Source organism: Ovis aries, chromosome 10, assembly GCF_016772045.2.
Source record: "Ovis aries strain OAR_USU_Benz2616 breed Rambouillet chromosome 10, ARS-UI_Ramb_v3.0, whole genome shotgun sequence".
In the NCBI taxonomy this organism is placed as follows: Eukaryota; Metazoa; Chordata; class Mammalia; order Artiodactyla; family Bovidae; genus Ovis; species Ovis aries.
Genome location: NC_056063.1, coordinates 55,190,551 through 55,203,426, shown reverse-complemented (window position 1 = coordinate 55,203,426; position 12,876 = coordinate 55,190,551). Strand labels below are relative to the sequence as shown.

General features: G+C 41.6%; 1 protein-coding gene across 2 annotated transcripts in view; it reads right to left on the bottom strand.

Moving 5' to 3' along the window:
- Window positions 1-12,168, bottom strand: part of NDFIP2 (Nedd4 family interacting protein 2) — a 73,847-nt gene extending 61,679 nt beyond the window's left edge. For both annotated transcript variants that reach the window (XM_060394199.1, XM_004012195.6), the window contains exon 1: window positions 11,744-12,168. In XM_060394199.1, coding sequence (XP_060250182.1) covers window positions 11,744-12,064 — 321 coding nt within the window. In that variant the 5' untranslated portion in view covers window positions 12,065-12,168. The remainder of the gene's footprint in view (window positions 1-11,743) is intronic.
- Window positions 12,169-12,876: the final 708 nt, after the last annotated feature.

Here is a 12,876-nt window from a genome sequence, read left to right as displayed (position 1 = left end):
AGAAACCATAACATGAAAACACAGACGATGCTCTTTTGAGTAAATTTACATTTAATAAGGTCAGCAGAATGTATTCCATAGTTATTTAAGCTTAAGTCAGGCCTCTGCACGTAGAATATATATAAACTTTTAAAATAATACATTATTAACACACATATAATCAGTGTTTTAGCATGTAGATGTGACATTAAAGAAAGAATAAAAAGAAAATACCCTGTAAGTAGTCAATATAAAACAGACGAGGAAAATAAAAACAGGACCCACAGCTCCACAGTCAATGAAGGTACTAAGTAGAGCCACTGCACATGGCTCTGTGAGTTCCCTACTGAACAACCCTATGGGGCCAATCGCGTGCGTCTGCATGCGTGCGTGTGGAGAACAAGTGGGGGAAGGGAGAGGAAAAGACACACTTAACACTAGGCAGCATATGTTAAGCCAGAAGGTAATGCAAAACACACACACACAACCTGAGAGAGTCCAAGTCTCGGTAGCAGGAAAAAAACAAAAGAATTCTTATAAAAATGAGAATTAGAATAAAAAAACAGACACAAGGTTTTGAATCTATGGAACTGGTCTTGAGCTGACACCAATCACTCATTCTTATCAAATACTTCCTAAGTGCCTACCATATACCACATATTGACAGATATCAATCAGTCAGGTCAGTCACGTCCAACTCTTTGCGACCCCATGGACTGCAGCACGCCAGGCCTCCCTGTCCTTCACCAATTCCCGGAGCTTACTCATGGCCATGAGTCAGTGATGCCAGACATGTCAGTGAACAAAACAGATCTGTCCTTGTGAAGCTTACACACGGGGGGGGGGGGGGGGGGGGGAGGGCAGAAATTAAACAAAAATTTGAAAATATCAGGTGGTGACAAGTACCATGGAAAAAAATGAAACAGAAAATCGGAGTACTGTGAAGGGGGTACTGTGTTTTAAATGGCCTCAGTGATGTGACCATTCTAACAGAATGAAGATTCTATGAGATATGAAAAACTTAGTCTCTGCTTTTTTCACAGGAAATGTTATATTGTAATTGGAGTCTCCACACCAATTCTAGTGATAGACCACGTGCCTGCCTGATTACCAGTTACAAGAAGTAAGCGATGCGAAACAACTTTACCACAGTTCCTAAGGGTTTAGTTCAAGACTGAATGAAATAAACATCTGTCAGAAGCATCCTGTAACATGCCCAAACTTAAGGCCTTTACGAGGTACATTCCTCTTTCACCTACATCTGCTGCTGCTGCTGCTGCTAAGTCACTTCAGTCGTGTCCGACTCTGTGCAACCCCAGAGATGGCAGCCCACCAGGCTCCCCCGTCCCTGGGATTCTCCAGGCAAGAACACTGGAGTGGGTTGCCATTTCCTTCTCCAATGCATGAAAGTGAAAGTGAAAGTGAACATCGAGGGTGGGCAAATTACAGCTAGCAGGCCAAATGCAGTCTACCATCTGTTTTTGTAAATAGCTTTCTTAGAACACAGCCATGTTAACTTGCTTATACATTACGCTGGATACTTTTGCACTGAGACAACCCAATTGTGACAGAAACCACATGACCTGGAAAGCCTAAAATTCTTACTATCTGGTCCTTTACAAGGACGTGTGCTGACCTCTAGCCCAGACCACCACTGCCACTACCCTCACAGTAAAACGCCTTTCAGGGGTCTCTTTAGGAGCACATAACCAGGGCAGTCACATGGACCCAGCCACTGGAGAGCCTCATGCTTGGGGCTTAATGCTCCATGGTCACCTTGAGATTCTTTAAAAAAAAAAAAAAAAAAAAAAAAACCTCCTTCCCCTCATTCTTTATTCGGCTGCATTGGGAGCCTGTGTGCCACAACTACGGAAGCCCGAGTCCGTGAACCGCAACAGACGCTCCCACAGAAATCTGGGCTGGATTTATGGCTGCTTTAACCAACAGAAAGAAAGTGACAGTGAAGTCGCTCAGTCATGTCCGACTCTTTGCAACCCCACGGACTGCAGCCTACCAGGCTTCCCTGTCCATCGGATTTTCCAGGCAAGGGTACTGGAGTGGGTTGCCATTTCCTTCTCCAGGAGGTCTTCCTGACCCAGGGATTGAACCCAGGTCTCCTGCATTGTAGGCAGATGCTTTACCATCTGAGCCACCAGGGAAGTCTCTTAACCAATAGAATGCAGCACAAATGACATTCTGGAGTTCTAAGTCCAAGCCTTAAGAGGAATGGCAGCTTCGTTTTCCCTTCTATGATGTGAAAGGCCACAGTCACACTGGGAGGGCACATGAAGAGGACACAGGCAGAGGAGAACCGAAATGATCAATGGTCAAAGCTGAGCTTCCAGTCAATAGGCATCATCAACGGCTAGTGAAGGGAGTCAGTCATCTTGAATGTTCCAATCCAATCAAGTCCTCAAATGGCTGGAGCCCCAGTTAACAGCCCATGGAGCAGAAGCACCGGTCTACTGATCACAGCCAAACTGAACCACAATAAAATGCTTGTGTTTTGAGTAGTTTGTTATGAAACAATATAAAACTAAAGCATCAAGATTTGAATACCAGATCCATCACACCTGGATTCATACACATGCCTATTATTTAACCTCTTTATGTCTCATTTTTCTCCATCTGCAAAATGAGGATCATGACATTATCTATTTCACAGAACTGTTCTAAAAAATAAACGTGCTCTTAAGTGTAAAAGCACACAGCGGAGTTCTCAGCATATTCCTGCTATATAACAAAAAAAAATATTATTGTTCTACTATTGCTAGTTCATTATTGATAAAATGCATTATTTATTCCAGCATCCTGCTTCACTTTCTTTAAACCACCTATTACTATCTGAAATTATGCTTACTTATTTATCTGCCTTCCCTCCAACAAAGTATGAGCCATGAGACAAGAACTGTCTTGTTTACCAGTACCTAAAACAGAATTTGGCAGATAGAGATACTTTAAAATTAATATTGAATAAATGAGTTATAGGACCTTAGTTTCACAGTTAATCAATAATGATATCTAAAAACTGCTCCCATGCTTTATATTAAGTATAAATCTGACAAGAGGCACTCAAAACATACAGCATGCACATATGCTATCTATAATGTTATTTTTAGGACATAATCCCAATGCATTTACTTGTGACTGCACAAACACTACACCATTATTAGCTCATGGAATGCTCAAATACACGTAAGTGATGGCTAGCATCTGATTCAGCAATATTCAGGCATTCTAAGGTAGCTCACTTGTTTGCATAATTTTTTTAAACGAGTTGTACTCAAGCAAACTAATGACACACTCTTAGCCACTATTGCTACATGCACAGAAACAGCCAGAGAAACTTTAATGTGGGGTCCGTCCAAAAACAAACTACCCTGGCAACACAAATTAACATAATATTAATCTTTGAGCTATGGAAACCTGGTTTTAAACACACCCGAGTGTGCATTTCCTCAAAGTTTAAAATCTATATTAAAGAGGCAATAAAAATCAGACATTCCCAGAACCCCGAAGCACCTCTAGAAGGTACACAAAAAAGTACAAAAACACGATTCAGAATAACAAGTTCTCTGACACTGTGACTCTCAACTTTCCTTCTGCCGTGATGGAGAGATGACAGATCCATGAAACTCACCCTGCCTCCTCTTCCAATTATAATTTCGTAGGAGTTTTTACATTTAGGAACAGGATTTTATAAAGCAAAAGAAACCACAGGGTTGCGGCACGGAACTTTAGATGAGAAACAAACACATGTGAAGTCAGGGAAGCGCGAGAGAAGACGTTAGGGTCGACGCTGATAAGAAGCACGTCCTCCTGGACTTCAGTGGTTATTGCATAAAAATTAAGCGGGAGGGGGAGATTGCTAAGATGCGGCATTGTATAGGTATGCAAAGGGCCAGTCAAGGAATCTGCATGTTAAAAACCTAAATTTAGGGGCTTCCCTGGTGCATCAGTGGTAAAGAGTCTGCCTGCCAATGCAGGGGATACAGATTCGATTCCTGGTCTGGGAAGATCCCACATGCCACCGAGCAACTGAGCCCATGAGCTACAGCTACTGAAGCTCATGCGCCTACAGTCCGTTCTTCCCAAGGAGAGAAGCCACTGCAATGAGAAGCTGGAGCACCACAACTAGAGAAAAGTCCACATATTATCAAAGACCCTGCACAGCCAAAAATAAGCAATTTTTTTAAAAAGACATAAAAAAAGAATGAAAATTTATACTTCAAAATCCAGTAAGCCCACTGAAATGGCTGAAAGTATAAAGTCTGAAAATATCAAAATGTTGGCAAGGTGGTAAAGCAGCCAAAGCTTCTATACATTGGTGGTCTAAGTGTAAAATGGTACACGTGGAAATGGTACACAGACCTGGAAAAAAAGTCTGGTGATGTCTCATAAAATTAAGCATACATCTACCCTATTACCCAGTAATTTCACCGAAGAGAAATAAAAACATATAACCACAGAAAGATCTGCATTAGAATATTCCTAACCGCTTTATCTGTAATAGCCAAAAACTGGAAACAACCCAAACGTCTATCAACAGAGCAATGGATAAACAAACTGTCATACATCCATACAATAAAATACCATTAACAATAAAAAGGGATGCACTAATATATACAATAACATGGATCAATCTCCTAAACAGCATGCAGAGTGAAAGAAGCTTGGCAAACCATATGCTGTGTGATTCTAGAATTAGGTAAATCTAATTTGAAGTGAAAAACAAAAGAGCATAACAATCACCTGGTGGGTATGAATCAACAGGGAAGAGTCATGAGTGAACTTTCTATAATGACAGCAGTGTTCTGTCCCAACGGACAGTAAACTTCTTCCATAAAGGGCAGAAGGGCAAATATTTCAGGCTTTCTGGGCTCTACCTCAAAAGCCAATCTGCCACTGTAAATGAATGACATGGCTACACTACCATAACACTTTATTTACAAAACAAGAGTTAGAATGTAGTTTGCTGGTCCCTGCTCTATATATCAAAAGTGGTTTGGGTTACACTGATGTTATGTACTTGTCAAAACGCATCTAATAAGCCACGGAAGATCTGTGCATTTAGCTATACATCAATTTTACACAAAAACCAAAAAGCAACAGTTAACTCTAGGCTTATGATAAGCATGTGGTTTTCAGTGAGGTACACCGATATCTGCAACTTATTCTGAAAGCTCAAAAAATAAGATGGATACAGTAACACAAATACTAAATTGCCAACATCTGCTGAATCATCAAAAAAGCAGAAACATCTATTTCTGCTTTACTGACTACGCCAAAGCCTTTGACTGTGGATCACAATAAACTGTGGAAAATTCTGAGAGAGATGGGAATACAGACCACCTGACCTGCCTCTAGAGAAACCTACATGCAGGTCAGGAAGCAACAGTTAGAACTGGACATGGAACAACAGACTGGCTCCAAATAGGAAAAGGAGTACATCAAGGCTGTATATAGTCACCCTAGTTATTTAACTTATATGCAGAGTACATCATGAGAAACACTGGGCTGGAAGAAGCACAAGCTGAAATCAAGATTGCCGGGGAAAATATCAATAAGCTCAGATATGCAGATGACACCATCCTTATGGCAGAAAGTGAAGAGGAACTAAAAGCCTCTTGATGAAAGTGAAAGAGGAGAGTGAAAAAGTTGGCTTAAAGCTCAACATTCAGAAAAATAAGATCATGGCATCCAGTTCCATCACTTCATGGGAAATAGATGGGGAAACAGGTGAAACAGTGGAAACAGCGGCTGACTTTATTTTGGGGGGCTCCAAAATCACTGCAGATAGTGACTGCAGCCATGAAATTAAAAGACGCTTACTCCTTGGAAGGGAAGTTATGACCAACCTAGACAGCATATTAAAAAGCAGAGACATTACTTTGCCAACAAAGGTCCATCTAGTCAAGGCTATGGTTTTTCCTGTGGTCATGTACAGAAGTGAGAGTTGGGTTATAAAGAAGGCTGAGCGCCAAAGAATTGACGCTTTTGAACTGTGGTGTTGGAGAAGGCTCTTGAGAGTCCCTTGGACTGCAAGGAGATCCAACCAGTCAATCCTAAAGGAAATCAGTCCTGAATATTCATTGGAAGTACTGATGTTGAGGCTGAAACTCCAATACTCTGGCCACCTGATGCAAAGAGCTGACTCATTGGAAAAGACTCTGATGCTGGGAAAGATTGAGAGCAGGAGGAGAAGGGGACGACAGAGAATGAGGTGGTTGGACGGCATCACTGACTCAATGGACATGGGTTTGGGTGGCCTCTGGGAGTTGGTGATGGACAGGGAGGCCTGGTGTGCTGCAGTTCATGGTGTCACAAAGAGTTGAACACAGTTGAGCAACTGAACTGAACTGAACTGGGAAATGTAGGCCCAACAACTGGTATATGGTATATGGAAGTTACTGTACAATTCTTTCAACTTTTGAATATATTGGAAAGCTTTTGTTTTGTTTTTGGCCACATTGTGTGGTCTGTGGGATCTTAGTTCACTGACCAGACATCGAACCCATGCCCTTGGAAGTGGAATCACAGAGTCCTAACCAATAGACCACCAGGGAATTCCCTGAAAGTTTTAATATTAAACTGGGGGGTGGGGGAGATTCAATGAGGCCACGGAAGATTTTTAAGCAAGGAAGTGAAAATCAAATTTATATTCTACAATTCATGCAGTGCAAGCATATACCAAAGGATGATCAGATGAAGGAAGAAAGTTCTAAGCAGGCTGTTACAACAGTCCATGCTATAGCAAATATCAACATTTGAAGAGTAAGTACAAAGTGAGTTCATGGAGAGAAGAAAAATCAGGGCAGTCAGTGCTTAGCTGCTCAATCACATCCAACTCTTTGCGACCCCATGGACTGTGGCCCACCAGGCTCTTCTGTCCATGGGATTTTCCAGGCAAGAATATGGGTTACCATTTCCTCCTCCAGGGGATATTCCTGACCCAGGGATCAAACCTACATCTCCTCTGCCTCCTGCACCGCAGGCCGAGTAGAGAGCTCCTTCATTTCAGGAATGAGGAAAGAGTTTCAAGGAAAAGTTCACAATGTCAACATAAAAGAACTTAAGCATGAAAAGAACGAGAAGTACCTAGATTAAGCAATGGACCCTGATGATGTAAAAGAGGTGTGGGAAGAATGTAAATCAGATAAAGGATACTAATAAGTTCAAAGGAAACAAACAAGTGACAAGTAATCTGGCTGGGGTAAGAGAGGAAGGAAAAACTGAAACATAAAGTCAAAGACTGAAACATTTCTTTTAAATGTGAAACAAAAGTACATGACTGCACCTAAAAGTCACATCTCACCCAGAATCTGTACTCTTGGCTAAGGCAGCCAGCTGTGGGTCTGAGTGTCCCTGCACATTTTTACTGCATGTGACAGTCTGCAAAGCTTGTCCAATTCATGATACTGCGAGGATTCTTATAAGTCACACAGGCAACAAAGAAGGTCAAGGTGACCACAGCTGACAACTGCCTCTCAGGGAGAGGTAAACTAGCTTGTCTGTTGTTTGCTTTAATGCCTGCAGCTTGCTTAAAAAAAAAAGTGCTGGCCCCTTGGTCCCGAGTTCCTTAGCTGTGATCCACTATGTGCATCCATCTAGACCCATCATCCTCATGCGACCTGGTTACAAGGAAAGACAGCACAAACACCCTGACGTTCATGAGTGTGCAGTGCTGTGAGTAATAACATCACTTGTTTCTGACCTGGGAGTCTCCTGTTTGTCTGCCAGCAACCATGAAACATTAACAGACTAAGTGTCAGCTTGTAAATATGGCAAAATCAAATCTTGAGATTTTTCAGAGTTCTTGACATGGACCACAAAGAGCTAGTTGATTTTCATGTTGCTAAATAAGAGACAAAAACACAGACAGCAGCAAAAACTGCAATTTATGTAAAATTTTATAGTTTGTTTACCTTGCATTATTCATAATATTTATTATATATCCATCTCTACACTATATTTTATACATGTACTACATTATATAATTCTCATAATAATCCTAATGAGGTAGGTACTAACATGAGGAAACTGAGGCTTTAAGATGTTAGATAACTAAGGCAAGGTCTCACAAATTGTAATCAACACAACCTAAATATAGGCTCAAATGACGTTAAAAGATGTGAGGGTTTTGTTTAATCATTAATAGTCAACCTCCTTCCCAACTGGTTTATCAAGAGCAACTCCAATTCACCATATGTTAGAGCAAAGCAGCTATATCATCATAGTACGAATACTTCATTCTTATAGAAAACTAACATTTTGGAAATGTTAATAGAATCAAAGTTGTCTCTAATCAAAGTTGTCTCTAAAAATCTGTGGTTTAGGGAGAGCTAGGTTAAACAAATTCAAACCACTGTCTTCAGGGCAGAAGCTCTCACAGTTATAATATGCAACTATATGTTCTTCCAGGTGACGCTAATGGTAAAGAACCTGCCTGCCAATGCAGGAGATTTAAAAGGCCTAGGTTTGATCCCTGGGTTGGGGAAGATCCCATGGAGAAGGGAATGGCAACCTACTCCAAAACCCTTGCTTGGAGAATGCCACGGACAGAGGAGCCTCACAGGCTACAGTCCATAGGGTCACAAAGAGTCAGACATGACTGAAGCAACTTAGCACACACATATGCTAATATGTATTCTATTTCTTCTAAAACCATCTATTATCTTCATTCTGAATGCTCCAGTTTGGAAAACTACTGCTGCAATCAACAGTGCCAATTTAACTTGTACACAGAATACCTTTGAAAACTTAGCAGTCAGCTTGGTGGTTCAAGTACACAAGTCCTTTAAAATAGAGAACATCAAAGTCAGAACGTGGCATAACAGCTCCAAGCCAAGTCAACTACTTCATAGTCTGGCAACACTGCCCATTTCCTACCAAACAAAAGTCAGCTTCCCATGACACAATGGAACTACATCGTTTTTTCTGAAATTAGAAGGGTAACAAGGCAAGGTGTTTATATGTGTAGCTCTGTACATTGTAAACACTGTTTTACTGAACAAAATTTAGACACTTAAAGATGGAGCAGAGACCACAGAAAAAGTAGTTTTCACATAAAGCTTGAGAATTCATTAATGACAGTAAGTCATTCTGACGGTCCTAGGCATCACCATTAACTCATCTGTTCATGGGATTCTCCAAGCAAGAATACTGAAGTGGGTAGCCATTCCCTTTTCTAGGGGATCTTTCTGACCCAAGGATGGAACCTGAGTCTCCCAAATAGCAGGCAGATTCTTTACCATCTGAGCCACCAGGGAAGCCCCAACTTATCGATACGGAAAACTAAATTTTAACTCTATGAATAAGTGGAAAATTAACATCGTATATACCATTTCGCCACCGAGCATATTTTCCTGTCTTCTACTTAGTCATCTCTAAACATTCGACAACTGAAACTGCTCACTGCTCCGTTGTTATTAATCATTCCAGAGTTTTCAAAAAAGCCAGCCGCACAACAGTTGTGTTAGTCACGAAAGCCAGAGCTGTAGACTGGTCCCTAGCTTAATGCCAACCAAATCGGCTGCCCTTTTTTTTTTTTTCTTGCCCTCTGTTCTGAAGGAATACCTCCACCCATTCAAAGTCTACATAGGACATATCTCTAATGGGGGGTGCGGGGTCAGGGATGTGGGGAATATACCAAGATAAAGTTACTGATCAGGCCATTCTCAACAAAACCAAGAGCTATTCTAGACAGATGAAATTATCATGTAATTACACAGGAACTGGAATTTAAATCTAAATGTAAACTGTACTGAGATTCTCAAACACTTCACCTTACAAGGAAGGTGATATCCTACCTACTTGAATCGAGAAGTATCTTTAGAAGGGCAGATTTTTGCCCTCTGCTCTGAAAGATTGCCTCCACCCATTCAAAGTCTATGTGGGACACATATCCACCTAGGAAAAAAAAAAGAAGGGCAATAAAATATCATACTGTCCACTATTTTGAAAGGAGTTGTAGAGAAAAAGAAAGTATCTTAAAGGTCACAGAGCAATTTCCAACATTTTGGTTTTAGGAATTCTTAAAAATATACAATTAACCATAACTACTGAAAGCAAATGTGATATTATAATAAATCACTTTAAAGCATAGATACATCAGTTAATAATGTTTTGAATAGGGATCTGTATATGAGAACATGGTTGATTCTTATAAGCAAAACCCCAAAGAGAAAGAAGTTGAATCAGCTAACACTATTAAGGGAAACAAATAGGAAAAGGAAAGAAACGTGATTAGAGAAAAGAAATAAACCCACTGGTAACAATATTCAATATTTTATTTTTACTAACATCTGCAAAAATAGGAATATGCCTTAAAAAAATGAAAACAAACCATCAAAAGTGTATACACTAACAACTTGAAAAATGTCTTCCCATACTGGCAGCAATATTTTCCAAACCATTCTGTAAACACTGATAAATTTTTACAGAATTCAGATCAATAACTTTATCGTGGTATACCCCCACACCCCCATTTTGCAGAATTCAAAATTCCAAATGAACATACATCATTTGGAGGTTTTACCAGATGTAAACCAGATGAAACTGATGCATCATGAGCTTTTATTTAAAAAAAAAAAAAAATACCGCAAAACTACATAGGTTGGGATTTTAACTTTCAGTACCCTTCATATTTGTCAAAGTACACTTATTAATAGAAATTCTTAGTTCACAGTAAGTCTCACCTGTGTAAATAGATTTGAAGCATGAAATCTGCACTAACATATCTAGATTTGTAAATCTCACAAACAGTACTGTCAATTGTACCATCGGTGCTCCATAATCAACGTTTTTCTCCTTTCCCTCAGAAAATAGGCTTAACTAAATTACCACCTCAAAGTTTACAGAATAACATACTACCTAGCTGCAAGGAAATAGTCAACTATAGTTGAGTCCATTTTTAAACAGGGTTTACCTAGGACTCTCCAATGACACCATCAGAATTAGTATCAGAAGAAAAATATATATTAGAAAAACGGACACGGGAAAAACAGAGGAGCACTTTTCACTCATTTCAACTTACAAAGGATTTATATGGTTAAACTTGAAAACCTTGTATTTAAAGAAAATTTATTTTTCAAACACGATGAGCATTTTTAGGAAAACTTCCTGTTTCCCCTCCCACCAATTAAAAAAAAATAGGAAAAAAAAAAAGTCGCTTTTCTAATAAAAACAGAAAAGTCCAAAATGACAAGGTTAACTAGGACTAAGAAATAAGATCAGCCCCACGACTATTCTCTACGGTTGCGCAATTTTTAAACCCACACTTTTTTTTTTTAAACCAAATCCTCATCCCACCCCACGTAGTGCTTACCTCTCCCTCCTTCCCACCCACTCCATCTATGACGGCGATCACCTTCCCAGCAGGTATGTGAACTCATTTCCAGTATACAATCCACTGGAAAATCTCTGAAGTAACTGGGTCAGGGCATGACGAAATGATCGAGAAAGTGAGAAATAAAAGACATATAAGTTCTAAAAGGAGGGGTGGGGGGTGTCTTAACAGCGGAAGGATGAGGACCTAAAAGACGACCTGGGTCTAGAAAGAAGGGTCTCAAAGGACCCACAGGCAGCCTCCAATACGAGAGATGCGAAGGAAGCACAGTCCTGCCAGAAGAGCCAAAAACACATTAGCCAACATGCCCCACCGGGAATAACCCGTGGAAAGGGGCTCCGGAGTCCGCGGGGGGGTGGGGGACAATCCCGGGGTTCCGGGCGGCGCAGGAGGCCGGGGCTGGGGACAGAAACTCACCACCTGGTAGCGGCCAGTCCCCGCCTGGTGGTGATCCATCCTGCCCGGCTCGGGGTCCGGCTTCCGAGCGGGTGAGTCCCCTCGGCACTCAGCCCCCTCGGCCACCCCCTTCAACGACGTCGTCGCCTCAGCAACTCTTCCGCCTCTGTTTCTGCGGCCACGGTCGCCCGGCCCAGCCGCCTCACTTCCCGTCGCTGCCGCAGAAGCCGCGGAAACCTCCGCGTCGGCCGCAGCTGGGGGGCGAAGCTCCGGGGCGCCGCGCGCGCTACTGAGCATGCTCGGGATGGTCGCGCATGCTCGCTGGGTCCTCCGGCGTCCCATCCGCGTCGCGAGGGGGGGTTTCGCTGGGTGGGATGAGATGGAAAAGTCAGGCAAGTCCGGGGGAGCGATCTAGGTTGTCAGCCTGTCGGGAGTGGGTGGTGGCTAAAGGAGCGGAGAAAAAAAAAAAAAAAAAAAAAATCACCGTCCTTGATTGGTCTTTTCAGTCCGACGGGTTGCGTGCCGGCAGAGTCACATTGTCGAGGAGAAAAGAGACGCATTCCAGGAACACCTGAGGACAAGTCATCGTGTTTCCTCGCACTTCGTCTTGTTATCCACCCAGCCTAGAACAATGCTAGGACACTTATAAAAGACTTATTAAAAAACCATGAGTGAGTTAAGGGATATCTTTTTAGGTTGTTTTGTTTGTCCCCTTCTTGATAATGAGATTTAAGAGTCCAACAAGGAGTCTTCAGCCATACTCATGTATCTCGCAGAGGAAAGGAGCCCCTAGGAGCATTAGGTTACTGAAAGGATACACGAAGATAATGAAAATATAGGACTCTTCTAGGGTCATATTCAGATCAGTAATTTCAAAGGGTTTAGCAGTAAAGATTCGCTTTGTGTGCAGTAAGATGATCTCAATAACCGGTTAACCACACTTGACCTACCCTGTGTATCTGCCACCAAACACAAAGCATGTTTCTCTAGCAAGTAAAAGAATATGATGGGGCGGCGTACTGTTGAACCGAAAGAGTTTCTATACACTGAAAACTATGATCCCACGTGATCTGGCTCAGTTGTCTTTTCTATTTCACTTCCCTCCTGAATCCCCAAAAGAGAAATCCCCTGCAATGAAAAAGGCTACTGGATCC